At 36.8% G+C, this 18599-nt stretch overlaps 1 protein-coding gene across 2 annotated transcripts in view; it reads left to right on the top strand.

Annotated features, from left to right (window-relative positions):
* ANKRD55 (ankyrin repeat domain 55) overlaps positions 1 to 18363 on the top strand; it is a 1456090-nt gene extending 1437727 nt beyond the window's left edge. For both annotated transcript variants that reach the window (XM_044063788.1, XM_044063786.1), the window contains one exon: positions 17724 to 18363. In XM_044063788.1, coding sequence (XP_043919723.1) covers positions 17724 to 18004 — 281 coding nt within the window. In that variant the 3' untranslated portion in view covers positions 18005 to 18363. The remainder of the gene's footprint in view (positions 1 to 17723) is intronic.
* The last annotated feature ends 236 nt before the right edge of the window (positions 18364 to 18599 follow it).

Raw genomic sequence — 18599 nt, 5'->3', positions numbered from 1 at the left:
TTTTCTAATATGCTCATTCTAGTCTATTGGCGGTTCACTACTGCTGTTTATTGGAAGTGTAAAAACTGTATCATGGGTTTATTTCATCAGCTATTTGTCTGAGCCTGAAATCCTTATTCACCGCAGACATGTACAGTTGGTAGGCCAACTAATACACTGCGCAGATACCATCTTTTATGTTTAGCGATGATTTGTATATTGAGTTTTTAACAATTCACTGAACCTTTAATTTATAGAGTCCTTACTTCAAACGTATTCCATTGAGTCCTGATACATTGAAGAATGTAAATGTTTTCTGCAGGGTGCAAGTTCCCCTGCATCCTCACAACTTTATATATATATATATATATATATATATATATATATATATATATATATTTGGGATATATATATCTATATATATATATATATATATATATATATATATATATATATATATATATATCTACACGCTCACACCAACTTTGGAATTAGACAATAGTGCAGGAAAGGGAAAAATTAATTAACTTACCCACCCTTCTGTGATCCTGTACACAGGCACTTCTGTTGTCCAGTACAGTGCTACAAATTTCCCAGCTGTTGTACAATCTCAGTGTTGGTATATATAAAGGAGCACAGGGGAACATGAGGGCTTGACCCATGCACAAAAGCTGTTTGATATGTTTATGTGTTTAGTGTTTAGTGTGTGTGTGTGTGTGTGTGTGTGTGTGTGTGTGTGTGTGTGTGTGTGTGTGTGTGTGTGTGTGTTTAGACATGTGTATAGTGTGAAGCTGTGTGTGTGTGTGTGTGTGTGTGTGTGTGTGTGTGTGTGTGTGTGTGTGTGTGTGTGTGTGTGTGTGTGTCTGTGTGTGTGTGTGTCTGTGTGTGTCTGTGTGTGTGTGTGTGTGTGTGTTTAGACATGTGTATAGTGTGAAGCTGTGTGTGTGTGTGTGTGTGTGTGTGTGTGTGTGTGTGTGTGTGTGTGTGTGTGTGTGTGTGTGTGTGTGTGTGTGTTTAGACATGTGTATAGTGTGAAGCTGTGCCTGTGTGTGTGTGTGTTTAGACGTGTATAGTGTGAAGCTGTGTGTGTGTGTGTGTGTGTTTAGACATGTGTATAGTGTAAAGCTGTGTGTGTGTGTGTGTGTGTGTGTGTGTGTGTGTGTGTGTTTAGACATGTGTACAGTGTGAATCTGTGTGTGTGTGTGTGTTTAGACATGTGTATAGTGTGAAGCTGTGTGTGTGTGTGTGTGTGTGTGTGTGTGTGTGTGTGTGTGTGTGTGTGTGTGTGTGTGTGTGTGTGTTTAGACATGTGTACAGTGTGAAACTGTGTGTGTGTGTGTGTGTGTGTTTAGATATGTCTATAGTGTGAAGCTCTGTGTGTGTGTGTGCATGTGTGTGTGTGTGTGTTTAGACGTGTATAGTGTGAAGCTGTGTGTGCGTGTGCGTGTGTGTGTGTGTGTGTGTGTGTGTGTGTGTGTGTGTGTGCATGTGTGTGCTTGTGTTTGTACACTCGCGTGTGCTTTTTCAGTGAATGTGTAGTGTTTAGGCATGCATGATAATGAGCAGTAGGTGGTGGGTAGGAGGACGTTATTTAATCGCCTGTGTTGTGAGCGTGTTTAGTTTAAGTAAATCAATTTATCCTCATATGGCTCTTCTAAGCTGACTCTCTTTTGGTTGTTGATTTATTTTTTTTCATCTCCTCCATGTTTTACAGGACGAGGGAGTACAACAAATATTGACAGGATTGATGATGCTGTACTAGCAGTTTTCTGCCTGCAATGGAACTGTATCAGACAATTAAACTGTTTGGCTTTAAATGCATTACTTTTATTGTGGTGCCAGTTTCTATTGCCTCATTGACAGCATTAGCGCATTTTGTTGTGCCACCTGCCACTGCTATACCTGCTGCCTAGCAGACTGTACCATGTACAGATTAATTTTTTCCCTTCAGCTAGCAAGCTGAGCATGTCCCAGTTAATGCTCTGCAATCACATTGAGGCTAATAATGTTTATCTAGATATATCTGGCAGGTACTGCTTTTCCATTGAAAATGCTATCAAATGCCATAAACCAGGCATCTTACCTAGGAGTGTAATTGACTTTTGCTACCTCTTTGGGTCACCTTGTCATGCAGTTTTGGTAGGAACAAGAACAATGCCATTCTTTGGCTGGTTTGTGACCCTTGGTTGTTGCAATTTATCCTGGTTTGCTGTGTAATTATTTTACGTCTTTTTGGTAACTAGTTTGTGCAATTCTTCCCATTAAAATATGTGGCAACTCTGTTTGCCTGTTTTTGTAATGCATTATACTGTTCTGGACCATTTCTCTTTGGATCAAGTAAATAATTATTCTTGTATATTCTGACATTTTTAGAAAGATTTTAGTACACACGTAGGTAAGTTTATTCATATTATTTAGCAGACTTTCGTACAGTCAGCCTTCATTAAACATGTTTATGCATCTGCAAAGGCTGCTTCCTGCTTGGAAATGTACATTCCAATGTAATGCAGACATTTAATATGCACTAGATGGTATTATATTATGCAATGCAGACATTTAATATGCACTAGATGGTATTATAGTATGTGATACAGACATTAATACACACTAGATGGTATTACATTATATAATGCAAACATTTAATATGCACTAGATGGTATTATATTATGTAATGCAGATATTTAGTACATTCTAGATGGTATTACATTATGTAATGTAGACGTTTATTACACAATTGATGGTATTACATTCTATAATGCAAACATTTAATACGCACTAGATGGCATTACACTAAGAGTGAATCCTCAGCCAGTCAACAGTAAAACTAAAAAAGGAGGCAGACCATGAGGCATCCAAACGGGCCATGGGGACCATGAGTTAGGAAGACTGATCATTCATGCCATGTTTGTCAACCATGGTGGTCCCATACTCAGCTAGCTGAAAATTGCACCTGTTGTTTACCCAACTAGGACAAGTTTCTCCATTCATGTTCCCACTTAAAAAAAGAATTAGCATGTTTCATGCAGGTGTAACTGTAAATATCACTGAACTAAAAGACTTTGTAAATGTTTTAGTAGCTTGTGAAAACCCCAAAAAGCCAATCTTAGAATATTCAAAACTCCTAGAGGTTATAGTAATGCTATCAAAAAGACCCATTATCCCTAGCTAAACTTTGGTGCTGTTATGCATAAGCTGGTAAGTACAAAGTTTGCTGGCACAGATACCCAGATTTGGGGGTTTTAAACTGCATGAAGAATAATCAAAGTTGAGTTAATAGTATAGTATTGTATAGTATAGTATAGTATAGTATAGTATAGTATAGTATAGTAAAGTATAGTATAGCATAGTATAGTATAGTATAGTGTAGTAGCATTGTATTTACTGTAGTAACTATATAATTTACTTAATTTTAATTCCATCTGTCATACAGAGGAAAACAGATTATGCTTATACAGGGATTATTTATGTATACACATACATATGTGTGTATTGGCTCATCTACAGTTCTTTGATGCATTGGTGGTCAAGAGATTTATTTAAAAAAATAAATACTGCAGTAAGTTTTATTGTAATGCGTGGTATTGCACAAGTTTTTGAAGTGCTTTTGAAGTTTTATTTTCTCCTTTTCTCCTCTATGGTGTGACCATGGAGTTGGTTTATATAATTTACGGTTGTGAGGGTGCACCACATTGAGGATGGAAGGGGACTTCTTCCCTGCAAAAAGTTTTTTTGTATGTGTTTTATACGTTTTCCAAATCACTTTTTTGTGTATTTAATTTTTAGTAAACAGTGATTCAAAAACTGGGATTCAGTCAAACATGGGTAAACTATATATTGTTTTCACTTTTTTATTTGTCATTTTATCTTAAGTATGTGCATTAGTCCAAAGAGCCTTTTCAGGCATGACCCAGATGTGCACCAAAGTATTACAGGAAAAAGCAAAATATGTAATACATCTGATATGAATTACAATCATAAATCCATACCAGAAAGTACAGTGGGATTCACTGTTTGTATAATACAGAAGAAGGCTGATATGTAGCAAAGGGAGTACAGATACATGGAATGTAGTAAGGATTTCATTTATTCAAATTAATTTATATAGTTAATGAGGATATAACAAAGTTCAAGAAAATATATTAGTTATATACTGCATAGTGCCTTCATCATATAGATTCCATGTTGATGTCAACTTGATCTAGATCTTTGTGCAGCTTTAAACACGAGTCAAAAACAAACATTCATGTATTTCCTGAAAAAGTCACACTAGTGTAAAAGAAATCATTTATCTAAGGTATGTTCGTACAGACAGCCGAAGAGTTAAAATCAGATGCTGAGAAGGTTAGAGCTATTACAGCAATGGAGAAACACAGCTATTTTAGAACTGGAAGGGTCCAAAAAAGCTGAACTATAGATTGCATTTTTGTCTAAATAATTTTGTGACACATCTAACAGTGGATTCCATACCAATATTTAAAGCTACATCACTTTTTATGAATTTATTTCTCTTAATATTCATATTAGCAAACAGTAGAAACAATAAATTGGCATTTTGCAATAAAAAGTATAGTTCAACCTCTTAATTATTTTTCCACCCTTCCAACAAAATACTCTACACCTCTTTTCGTAATGGACCTTAGCTGTCTTCTCAAGAACCCCCGCCCCACTCAGTTTTTCTTTTACTTCCTTCTCCATCAGTATCATAATCTCTTCACCCTCTTTATTTCCTCTTCCCTTAACTCTTTCCCTCACCTCCACCTTGCTGCCATATTTTTCAGTTTTCCTATCTTATCTGAGATTAGCAAACCTTCGCTGCACAATTCTTTATGTCTGCCTTCCCGTATGAATCGTTTATTTCCTTCTCCCACCACTATGATATTCTCTTCCTCTTTATTCCAGCTCTTACCAATTATAAGTTGCTTTCTCTCTTATCATGTAGTTCCCCCTGTTTATAATTCATAAAGACAAAAAAATCCCTTGTCACCTCAGTTTTCTTTCCATTTGTCTTCCTCCATTTGTCTAATATGCTCTCCCACATCCTCTCTCCTACCCTACCTTCCTGCCGCATAGGTAACTAAAGCACACCTTTAACCATACCTCCAACATTTATTGTACATCTGAAACCTCTCCTTTCTCATTCCAGTCCAAGCTTTGTACCATCTATGTAGAAGCCTCTAATGCACATCCTTTACTAACCCACATGACACTGATCTCTTTGCCATCCTGTAAACTTCATTCCAGAAATCTGCATATCTGTACCACTCATCTTCCCTAGTGCATTGTGGATTTTAAACTTATGGAATAAGCACTTCTAACTACATTATGGATTTTAGCAGACCTAATCAATCTTCTTCTTTTGGCTTTTTCCTGGTTATAGGTCACCACAGCGGATCACCTGTCCACTCATGATTGGCAGTGGAGTTTTATGGTGTCGAGTTGCCAGCCCTGCGTCCAACCTTCCACAGAAGGCACACACATGTGCACACTCACATCTAGGGACAATTTTGAGTGTCCAATCCACCTACAGCATGTCTTTGGGATGTGGGAGGAAACCGCAGCACCTGGAGGAAACCCACATGACCACATGGAGGACATGCAGACTCTGCACAAAAGGCACCCCAGCCGAGGATTGAACCGAAGAACCTCTTGCTGTGAGGCGGCAATGCTAACCACTGCACCACCATGGCCGCCCCCAGCAGACCTAATCAGTAATGATATTTATTCAAGTTTTTTATCAGGGTAATTGAACAGTCTGAAGACCCTTTTCAGGCATGAACTAGGCCATGAGGACAAACACATTTGCAAACACAATTAGAAAGTTAAAAACAAAGATATTATACAGCAGTTATACAGCATTGTTGCAACCAAGAATATTGGAGAGGGTCATAAAATTTACAACTCCATATCAGCACACTCACATAACATTTATGTTGCAGCATTTCTAAGCACGTAAGTTAGAAATATTATCAAGCAGTTTGTCTTACCCAAAATTTTTCCTGTATCTCATTTTTAGACTGAAAACACATTTCATAAACTAACAGAAGGGACTTAACATTTACTCCTTTGAGAATAATAATTCTAGATTCTTTGACTTCTTTACAATATTTCACACATAAGTTGAATTTGTGTCTATTATATGTGGGAAAATATAATATTATCCACACTATTAATGTTGCTAATACTTTTAGTAACAAAATAAAACATAATTAATAGATTGCTGGTCTTCCACTTTGCTTCTGTGGTGATATATATCCTAACCTTAGGACCATGTACCTCCTCAATTACAAAATAATAAGTCAATACCCTGATGACCCAGACTAGACTAGCACTTAAGGTATGAAACTCCTTGGGTTAAATAAATGAGTATAAAATGGTTATATGAAACAGCATTTTCTTCATGAATATGAACCAGCTCTATGTGGTATCATGATGAAGCCCTATTTAAAGCCAAGCCAACCTTTATAGGCTAAGAGGCTTTTCATTTGCAAATATACATACACACACATATATATATATATATATATATATATATATATATACATTTTTACATATACATAAATAGACAGATATAGATAGATAGAAAATTATATATATATGCTTGCAAACCAGTCTGCAAGATCAGCCCTCACACACTGAAAAGCAAGAAAAAGAGAGAGGACATAAGGTATTAAGGTTACTGCAATCAGCTCCTTTTCTCATTTTTCTATGAAACCCTGCTCATTGATATGTATCTGCTCTGAAAGAGGAAAAGTGACCATACTTAACCATAGCCTGTCCTAATGAGACCCCTGTCATCAAATTTTGTTGTGGGTTTGAGAAAATCTGCACAAAGAAAAGATTTTGCTAGCAGGAATTAAGCTGGACAAGCACTCAATGAGTAACTATCCATCTACTCTATCTAAAACTATACAGATCTAGATATCAGAGTCTCCAGACTAACTACTGACTGACTGCTCACTTCAGAGGTGCTGCTATTCCATGAAATGCCATGAAATGATCACTTCCACCTATGAGGCATTTGTCAGGAAAAACAGAGCAAACCCCCCCCCCCCACCCAAGTACTTTTAACATGATAGCAGCTTTGTATCAGATTCTAGTGCTTCTTGCAGAACTTACTTGGCAAAAATTAAAGGTCTTTCACCAGACTACTAACCTCACATTACATCTTTCAGTTCTTTTTCAGAAGAACGTCCTAGCCTTCTTAAGAGCATTTATGGTTAAAGGCCACACTTCTGCCGGGATGACCCCAGATGTCAAATCTCTCTGACTAGGAGACAAATTGTGGCTTGCCCACATCTGTACTAATACCTATTCATCTGTCAAAACAGATAGCGGCCTTAGAAACTAAAGCAAGGCAACCACCTCCCCTACAAAAAGCAAACTCATTAAAATAGTTCGCTGTCAAACCTTTGCCAGCGCTGAAGTCATTCTGGAAAGATTTCATCACCAGGTCAACAGTAGTACTAATTCTACCCTACCTTCAGCTTGTGGCAAAGAAATCCTGGCCCATCAGTTTGCAACTTCAATGTCTAGTCCTGTTCTGCCCAAATGACTTCTTCCATAAAATACTAAAACACCCAAATGAAAGTTCCAAACCCTGGCAGTCTCAGACACCTTTAAACTATTAAAAGAATGAAGGGGCTTGTGCTTTCAACTTTAGAAAATGTGTCTCCTTCTCCCATTTTAGAAAAAAATGGCTGCTTTCAAAATTGCTCAACCTGTTGCTCTATTCTTCAATGGGCCAATAATAAGGGCTCACTCTCCATCATTTACAAAACTGGCACAGAGATCTGCTACAAGTCTGAAAAGTACTACTACTGCTTGAAAATCACAGCCTTGTTTCTATTATCTGTCTGACACCCTGCAAAATTGTTTGAGACAGCTATAAATACTCATATCAGTGCCTAATTCAAACAGCACTGTCTTTTCACTGCTTCTCAGCATAGGTTCTGGCCCAGACATAGAACTAACAGAGTTTTGCTCAACTGCCCATCCTGGTCTGCTCAACAATAAACTAAATGTGATTGAACTACAATTTATTTCTTGACACCATTAACAATCATTTGGTACTCTGCAAACTCCATGCTCTGAGACTAGGGTTTCTCCCGGCTTCGTGTGTAAAGTATAGTTTCATGCAGGCAGTTCCACATTAGGCTTAGTAAAATCCAATCTAGCAATAAAGTAGTGTTCAGTGGAGTATGTCAGTGGTCAGGTTTGGGTCTCCTTTTTCTTACTGTATTTATTTGTTTATGTATTTATTTACTTATTTATTTATATTTTTGCCTTATTGTGTTATTTCTAATCCTGCTAACTGAGAAAACACTTGTGTGGCCCTACCACATTTACGCCTCTTCAAGTGGTGATAATATGGATGTGATGTTCCCATTCCATCATTCAGACAGTAAGAAGGGACCTACCACATTTACTCCTCTTCAAGTGTGATGTTCCAGTTCCATCATTCAGACAGTAAGAAGAAGAGCTTTCTTTATGCCTTACAATCCTATCATGTGTGCTTTCACTGTTGTCCAATGGAATATGTACAGTGGGCCAGTGTAAGGCATGCCACTTAACCTCTGTGAATAGTGTAACCCCAAAGACTTTGACACCTCTTCCAAGTGCCTCCATGTGACAACCTTTGATCTTTGCTAGGGATTTTATTATGGAGTGTGCACCACAGGCATAACTTTCATCCCCTCTGTCCAAGAGAAGTAAGTAGGCAGCACCTCATTACTCCTCTCTTCCCCCACCAACTGCTTCAGTACTCTGACCTCTAATCATAACTAGTTACCTGGGCTGTACTCCGTGTTTTATTCCTCCATTTTGTGAAGCCACCGTTCCTTATTTTCATTAACAGCCTGATGAAGACTAGTGGAAATTTAAACATCATTCAACAAGCAGATGACATGGTCCTGCTTGACACTGGTCCCAACATTGTTGTGGTATGTCAGCTGAGTTTGCAGTCAGTTGTCTTTTCTTTGGAAACAGGATCAAAAAAACTCCAGCTCAGCACTTAAATCTAATCCATCCTATCTAGTACAGAGCTATATAACTTACTAACCCAAAACCGCCTAATTATCCTCTAAAAAAATGGAGAAATGATCACTCAAGCTAACTCAGCCAAGCATTTGAGAATACCATTGGGGAAATCTCTCAGCTTCTCAGAACATATAAATAATGTAATATCAATATCTATATCTATATCTGTATATATATCTGTATCTATACTTGGGTCTACTTCATAAGAATGAAAACCCACTTACCTGAATCACTAAATGTCGAGACAACTTCACCGAAAGCTGAAATGAATGAACATTTGGATCAATGATTAGAAACTCTGGGAAAGAAACCACGTGTCTGGCACCACAAAAAAAATAAAACCAAAGCAAATTAAAACCAACCCATGGGGAGGCTTTGCCACCCACACCCCCTTAACTAAATATACAAACTCTGAGATCACACTACAGTGGGGAAAGTTCTCCATGGTGACCAAGTGGTTCCTTTCCCACAATAACTTTTTGGTCATCCGAATGTTCATTAAATTGTGGTTTTGGTGAAGTCATCTCAGTTTTTACAGATTCGGGTAAGTGTTTTTTTCTTTCTTTTCAAATCGACCTCTATATATCTGTATCTATATAAAACTATGCTGGCTGAAGGATGGTCTACAGCCACAGCTATGCTTCTCTATCACTAACCTATGGTCGGTCAGTAATAACATTCCCTCCATAGAATGACATAGGCTACCTTACCACTGCTTACAACAGAATGACAAGATTTGGTTTCAGGTCTCCAAGTGTCATTTAGCACTGCACTGTACATAAAAAAAAATCAGTGGCTTTCATTATTAAATCATTTAGCTTATCGCCAACTTCCCATTTACTTTTCCTTTCCTCATCCATTTCACACCACCCTCTTTTATAAGTTAGTTACCTGGTACTAACTGATATACAGCCTTAGGGAATCAGAACAATTACTTCTCCAAGTACGTCAGTTCTTGTCAGCTAGTATACTGAACATGCATTTTATACTTTAATATCCATTTATATATTTCTCTTCTATCCTTTGTCATAGATACTAACTGACACCTAAACAGCCTCCCCATCTACATCCTCTTCTTGACATGCCAGAGAAAAACTAAAGCTGTATCAGTAGTGGGAAGAGAGGAGCTCACCTCCTCTGCAGTTTGTGTTTGAATAGCTTCACAGACACTCAGCCCAGATTCTGATGGTAGCCAGTCATTTGGTGGTGAGATAGAAACTGCTGAGATAGTTGTGACAGTTTTGCCTTCCATTCCTCTAAGTGTGTATGATGAAAGTAATGAGGCCTGTAGAACTTTAGAATTTTAGTTTTAAGGTTATAGAGACTATTAGTGAAAATGGTAGACTTGGTGATTATTTATTTATTTATTTATTTATTTATTTATTTTATTTTATATTTGTTGACCGGGCTAGTCTGGCTAGATACATATCCATTTTCAGTATAGGCCCGGGGAGAAAAGCTCCAAGTATGAGAAGATTACTCCATACAATAGTTAGAATAAAAAAACAAGCTTAAAATACATTATAAAGCAAAAAATGTTTGTAAAGAGAGTACAAGTAATTTGTGTGATCCAAGTTACAGAGTCATGGTATAGGTTTAAGCAGCAATCAAGCCATGAGTTTTCTGGTACAATCAGCACAAGTTTATACAATATTTGAAAAAAAAAAACAAATTGACATTCACTTAGTCAAAGAGGGAGAAAGAGAGTAGGCTGGAAAATATAAATAGTAGTAAAGAGTTAGCTTGTAATAATTAAAAGTGTGGTGGGGCAGTAGCCCAGGAGGCAGGGGAAAAGGGGAAGTGAAAGGAGGATAAGTAATGTTTAGTCAGGCATTTAGCAGGGACAAAGCCAATGTATATTTAGGTGATCTTTGAGGTGTTTCTTAAAGAATGGAGTAGATGAGAGAGAGGTTAGTGTTTTAGGAAGGTTGTTCCAGATTTTGCCCATGACATTGGTAAAGAGTGAGTCACCAGCTTTGTTGTTGGATTTATTGTTGGCAATTAGTAACTTGCTAGCTGAGCATAGTGTTGTAAGATTTTTATATGGGGAGATCAGGTTAGAGAGGATATGAGTATTAGTAGGGTGGTACAGAATTTTTTGTGCGATCACAAGTTGATTGTATCTTAGTTGGTTTTGTAGTTCTAACCATTTGAGTTGTTTGAGGTTGAGACAGTGGTGGGTTCTATAGGGAGAGCCAGTGGCAAATCTGACTATATTATTATAGCTAGTTTCAAGCTTGGTAAGATTGTGCTTAGATAGATTGGTATAAATGGCAGAAGCATAGAATAGGGTAGAAGTAAAATGAGCCTGGGCAATGGTGGTTCTAGCCAGTTGTGTAAGGAAGGGTTTGATTCTGTACAGAGAGCCTATTTTTTTTTGATAGTTTGAATAGTATTATTGATATGGTCATCAAAGCTGAGGTTATGATCAATGGTTATGCCCAGAAGGCGTGCAGTAGGATCAGGGGAAATACAAGTTCCATTATAGGAGGTAATAGTGAAGTGGATCTGTGGAGATTTTTGGGTGGGAGTGAAGAGTAATAATTTGTTTTTTTTGGGGTTGAGGAGGAGACATTGATCAGTAAACCACTTTTCAACAGAGTTAAATACAGTTTGAGTAAGGGTTTGGAGAGAGGATGAGGACTTAGCAGTACATATTGTATGCAAGTGGCTTGTGGAACAACAGTGTAGAGATTGTTAATAAAAATAGAAAAAAGAAGAGGGCCTAGGATAGAGCCTTGAGGGACTCCAGTGTTCACAGGGAGGGGTGTGGAAAGATTATTGTTCCAGAGCACTGCTTGATGTCTGTTATCTAGATAGGATTTAAACCAAAGAATAGCTTGTGGGTCAAGAGATTGGGCTTTTAGAGTACTGATAAGTAAGCTATGGTTGACCATATCAAAAGCTTTTGATAGGTCTATAAATAGAGCAGATGAGAGAGAGTTATTGTTTCAATTCCTGTTAATACAGTCAGTAAAGCTTAGTGGGGCAGAAGTGGTGCTATGAAAGGGTCTAAAGCCATGCTGACAGTTAGCAAGTAAGTTGTTATGGAGCAGGTGTTGAAGTAGTTGATGGTGGATACATTTTTCCATTATTTTGGCTAATGGAGAGAGTAGAGCAATTGGTCGGTAGTTAGAAATGTCAGTGGATTTACCTCCTTTATGCAAAGGGATTATATGGGATACTTTCCATATGGAAGGGATGGTACCTTCTGTGATTGTTCTGTTTATAAGGATGGATATTGGATAAGCTTAGGCTATGGCAGCTACTTGAAGGTATTCTGCTGGGAGGTTATCAACAGAGGGAGTACAAGGTTTGAGTTTCTGAAGGAGTTTACAGATAAAGGAAGTTGGAACAGGTTGTAAATGTAAGAAGGGAATTGAACTGTTTGTATTTTGTAAAGGAGAGGAGGTGGTGGGTGTTAATGTTTTTGTTAAAGTTTGAATAGCTTCAGTGAAGTAGTTGTTAAAGGTATTGGTTATTTGCAAAGGACTATCATGGGGAATAGAGTTTGGGGCTAGAGTTCTAGCCTGCCCTGGTTTGAGAAGTTTATTAATGCCTGACCAAAACCTTTGAGGGTTGTTAGAGTGTGATTGTTGAAGTTTAGAATAGTAGTTTTTTTGTCTAACAAAATGTCTTTTTTGGTAGCGTTTCTTAATTGCTTAAAGTATAAGTGATCAGCAGAGTTCTTTGAGGCTCTCCATTTAGCCCATATTTTGTTCCGTAGGAACATTTTTTCTCTGGTTTGTTTTGTGAGCCAGGGGGCTATTGATGATATTATTAATCATACTGAGAGCCATGAATTGTTTTGGAAATTACATCTGAAAGCTGATAAAGCATTTGGACTTAATGACAAGGTTTCTTTAAAACCTAGATTGAAAAGTAAAAGTAGGAGATCTTAACTGTTTTTATGTCATGTGTATCAGAGCTGCATATTCATAGGTTGTTTATTTTTTAAAATGTTATTTAATGACTGTGCTTTGTGATTTTGATATGGTCTGAAGAAGTTTTATGAAAGTGCTCACCATTTTTTAATTAAAGTACCTTCTTGCCTCCCTGACACAATTTTATTATTACGTTTACCATACATTTACAGATATTATTAAATGGCTGGAATTTCTTAACTTTTCTTTCTTTGCTTTTCATGTTAAATCTTGCTTTCCAGCTTTCTCCATTTCATATTAACCTTCTCTTTAATCATCTCTCTTTAACCATGCAAATGGCAATCTCCTATCTGAACAAATTTTCCTTCCTCTACCAACTTTCATAAAAAAATATTCAAAGCCTTCTAAGAGAACTACATCTTTTTTATGTTTTGCTAGGAAGCAGTGTACTGGGCCTGTCCAGCTTTTCACTTATTAACTCTTTCATTGTTACTTACATCTTTATTCATGAATTTTCCAGAATCAAATATAAAAATTATAGACCACTTAAAAGTAGTTTTTAATAGCAATATTATTTTGATTGCTCTGAAGATGTCTATGTCATTATACCTCCAGTGCTACTAAGTTGTCTGACTTTCTTAATTTCTAGCCGGCCTTTAATTCCCCTGAAAAGAGTTTCAAAACCATATGAACTACTCCTAACCCTAAACTCATCATATTTTTGTTCTACCTATTGTGAATGTACCGATTTTGTCTTAGCTGAAAACAAAAATCCTTTTTCATTTGGATTAACACCCTAACAATTCTTTCTTTAAAATTTGTTTCACTTGTAGATTATGATTATTTGAAATGTTTAAAGAAGGCATTCTATGATGCTGGATTAGCCCCATTTTGTTACATATTTAGCATCATACAATTGATAAGCTCCATATTCTTTAGTTTTGCTCTGTTAAATCATCTGAATCTATATTCATCAGAAACTTAGAATAATTAATATAGTTACACAAGACCTGTTGTGACAACCACTTACATTCAGTTTTCAGTGCTTCAGGTGTAATAACAGAAATCTGTTCAACAGCAATTACAACCTTTTTTTTAACTCAGTATTGAATTGTGCTTCCCACCTCCTTACATACACCAAAGGAAGGATTATTACATGATCTGTTTTAGTGTCTCATTTGGTATATAGATGAATATAAGACACTTAATCAAACTGCGGAAACTCCAGCAATCGTTATGTTAATATAAACACATCAAACACAGATATGCCAAAAGAAACAAAAAGCAGAAACACTACCACCACAATGCCCAAAACCAAAAAAGAAAACCTGTTTTAAGTGTTTTTGTATGGAGGCAAGGCCACATGCACCCTCAAATTGGGGATTGTGTTATTCATGGATAGATAGCTAGATAGATAGATAGATAGATAGATGGATAGATAGAAAGACTAACTTTGAGGTCATAACATAGTGGGGGAAGTGCATACTTCTTGATAACTACATCAGTACTGTTTCACAAGCAACATTTTGACCATTTGGGCATCTAATAAAAAATAGCTGAACTAAAGTTGGAAAAATGGTAATCTGAGTAATGTAGAAGCTCCATCGTGTGACTTTTGCAAGACATGTTATGTAGCATTATTTGTTTTATAAATGTAGGAAGAAATTTGCTTTCTTTTTTTGACAAATTAACATGTTTTTTTTATGCATTCTAATATGCAAAGAAATGTATCCACAATACTGTCTAATATATGTTATATTATTTCTTTGTAGTGAGAGTCATTAGTAAAGTAACCAATCTACAAAATTTGATATACATGATGTGATGTGAAGAACTTGACTGAAACAGAAATAAGTGGAATCTGTAAGTCAGCCATGTTTCCTCAGATGTCTGTCTTTAGTAGTGCTCTAAAAGCAATGGCTGACAGTTTCTGATATAGCAGATATTTTATTCCATTTCATGTCCATTCAGTTTACATCTTCACAATCTGTTTTATGTTTAAACTGTTGGTATAACTGAGTAGGGCCAGATTCAATATCACCTACACTGTGTACACAATCTGTATTCAAGAACCTCCCTACCACATTTTATTCTGCTTCTTAGTCTCCCAGAAAGAATATACTAAGTGCACATGCAGTAGTGTAGTGGTAACCTTTATGAATCCACCCCAGTATTTAAAGCTGCAAGAAAATCAGTAGGAAAACTAAAATTAGGAGGGAGAACATGTGAGTTATGCTTGTGTTATCTCTTCACTCAGAACAGCATACACTTAATGTGCACTTAGTGTACGCATTAATGAATCCAAGGGGATGTCTTTATTTGGTAACATCTTGACTCATCAGAGGAAGTCACATAGTAAATTTTGCCTGAGCTACCACATTCATTTCCTAATTTTTAAAAATATATTTTTATCAAGTACATTATCTTTTCATAACCTCAATGTTTTCTGCTCAAATGGAAGGTATTTCATGTGCTATTTCACATTGTCTTTTTTGTCGAGTTACATAAGGCATATTCACAGTTCTTTATTTAACAGTATCACAGCTATCAAAGGAAAAAAGGTATAGATCTATTAAGGCTTTAGCCAGCATTAGTATAATTTTGCTTCCTTGTCATGGTTGCAGTTTATCTGAACTTTTGATTAATTCCCTATCAGTTATAAAGGTGATTTACTACTTGGACATAATGACATTGGGCTGAATTCATAAAGGTACCACAATTTGTACACTACCATGTGCACATAGCGATGCCTTATTTCTATTCAACAAGCTTCCTTAAATGGTTCTGCATGACTCTCCAACATGAAGACATGAATCACCATTCAGGGCTGGGCTCTGTCCCATGCAGTCCTAAAGGAAAGTCATAAGGTAATTATCCATGTGACCTCACACCAAAATTTGTCAAAGGCATCTACATGCTTTGTGATTCTAGAAATTGTTAGCTGTGTACATCAGCCTGGCCATCCATACCATACCATGATAATGAACATAGCCAAAAGGCTGTATTCAGCTGCCAAACATGAATGGGGGGGAATAGAAACTGGGGCTTACTTCAAATGTGCCATACAACCAAATTAGGATTAGGTGATGGGGAGACCACTGGACACCAGAAATTAATGTTCAAAGTGCTGCTCCTGCACCAGTGTTACTACAATTCCTGAAATGGTGGGAGTATACACCAGACCACTAGGGATATATCAATAAAGTGCTATACCTCACTAACATTACTACATTGCCTAGTAGGGTGAGGGTATGCACAAGACCACTAGGGATATATCAATAAAGTGCTGTACTGGCACCAATTTTACTACAGGACCAGGTGGTAAGGAAGCGAATACATACTCTACAGTGCTATACCAGCACTGATGTTACTACAGGGACTGAGTGGTGAGGGGGAATACATACTCTATAGTACCATACTGGCACCAATGTTACTACAGGGACTGGGTGGTGATGGGGGGGATACATGCTTACAGTGCCATACTGGCACCAATGTTACTACAGGGACTGGGTGGTGAGGGGGAATACATACTCTACAGTCCCATACCAGCACCTATGTTACTACAGGGACCAGGTGGTGATGGGGAGACATATGCTTACAGTGTATTGCCAGCACCAATGTTACTATAGGGACTAGTTGGTGAGGGTGGACAGATACTCTACAGTGCCATACCAGCACCAGTGTTACTTTGGGGATAGGGGTGGGTGAACCACTAGACATCAGGGATAAAATGAAGTGCCATAATAACACACACTTCATAAGGGTTATGGCAGGTGGGGGAAACAACAGATCACCAGGGATGATTCTTTAAAGTGTTTACAACTTTGTAATGGCGATCAGGGTGGGGAATACACTAGACCACTTTGGCCTAATACATATGTGCCATAATGGTAATAACGTTTTATGGGGTGGGGGGATCCACAAGAGGGTAGTGTTAGGAAGCAGGACTGTGGTATGTGTGTGTTTTTTTGTGTATGTATACTTGTGTCAAAGAATGATTGGAAGGGGAGATCCCACTTCATCTATGAGTAGCTAACATGTTTCTGAATCACAAATGGACATGTTGCACTGGAAGTGCCTTTGTACTGCAAGCCACATGGCATATTAGGAACATTAATGAATTCCCATATTAAAGTGCCACATATAATATAACAAATTATAAATAACTAAATAAAATAAATAACTGCAAACTAGATCAACCAGTCATATATTATCTTTTTCCTTTCCACTAAAAATGCTGATCTGTGATATTTTATTTATCTTTTCTCTAGTTTTTGCTAATTTCCTATTCACTTTTAAAAATAGATTTACTTTCAGCGCATTATGTTAAAGAGGAAATTAACCTTTTCCATGCAGCAAAGATTTGCTTGATAAAGGATAACATACATGTCAAAGTGCTGGAGTTTGTCTTTGATTCAAACACATCTTAATTTGTTTCTTACCTTCTGTTATATCCATATATATTTATATATATTTACAAAAAGTGACAGAGATGCATATTGCACAGTCTGCATTACTTGGATAAATTGACCAAAAAAAATGCTCTTGGATCATCATTTAAAGAATAGTGTATGCTATTTAAATCAACAGAGACATATAGCAGATTTGCTCATTTGCACTTTCAGAGAAGTCCAAGTTGTAATTTCTAAAACTGCACATCACTGTACCCATCAGCACTACTTAAAATGTGTCCTTTATAGGGCTTGAAGTATTCCCTATTAACTTATTTGATAAATCTGCAATTATCATGTGAAAGCATTAGTACTTTTATATATTTGTACGACAACTAAACAATACAATATTTATGTATTTTTTCACCTGCAGCTCAGCTACTAATGGACCAAATGCCTCAGGTTATGAAGAAATCCAAGTCATTGCCTCTGAATACCTTGAGAACTGGAAACTTTATTCCTCCACCTCTCCACTTAAAGTCTAAGAGAGATGGTATTTCCCAAAGCCATTCTTTTTATTCATTCTTGCCAGCCATATCAGGAGAACCTCTTCGGAATATCCGGGTCTTGCCTGCCATTCCTTCCAAGAGAAAGCCATCTCCTCCACATGATGACCTTCTAAAATTACCAGCTGAAGCAGAGAGCAGCAAATAATTGAGATGATACAAGGGTTGATGTAGTCTCATATGCCTATTGTGACTGATGGATGGTTAAATAATGATGATTTCATAATCCTATCACTGTGTTGGCCTGCAAATACATTTCTTTTATAATGGAATTATGACACTGACAAAATATGTTTCATAAGAATAAAGTTTATCTTTGTTATCTATAATAGAGCTTCAATGCATATTTCTGTTTGGTTATTCTTTTTTATTGCCATGCAAAAAAATCAGGTCATATCGTATCAGACCAGCTGCGTCAGATGATGCTAACTGTATTGAGACATTTATGCACATTTTTTTATCTGCAAATATGCTTATCATTAATAAAGAAAATTAAGCTATGTGAAAGACCTTTTTGTAGCAATTTTTGTCTAATGCAAGTCTGAGCTTTGTATGACTGTTTTTTAACAAACTTTGGCACTTTGAATACTTTGTCTCATGATATAATGAATATAATTAACTGCAATCAATGCAAAATGGCATGAACTAAAGATTGTCTCTAAAGTGCTAGTTATTTCCTTTTCATAGTTTGAAATGTCAGGTTAATACTAATGGGTATTGTTTAACTGTGTTTCTCAATCAGG

The sequence above is a fragment of the Protopterus annectens genome, chromosome 2.part2 (assembly GCF_019279795.1).
Source record: "Protopterus annectens isolate FY-2018-M chromosome 2.part2, PAN1.0, whole genome shotgun sequence".
Lineage (NCBI taxonomy): Eukaryota > Metazoa > Chordata > Ceratodontiformes > Protopteridae > Protopterus > Protopterus annectens.
The sequence above is the reverse complement of the archived record's forward strand: the minus strand, read 5'-3'. Positions and strand labels throughout refer to the sequence as shown.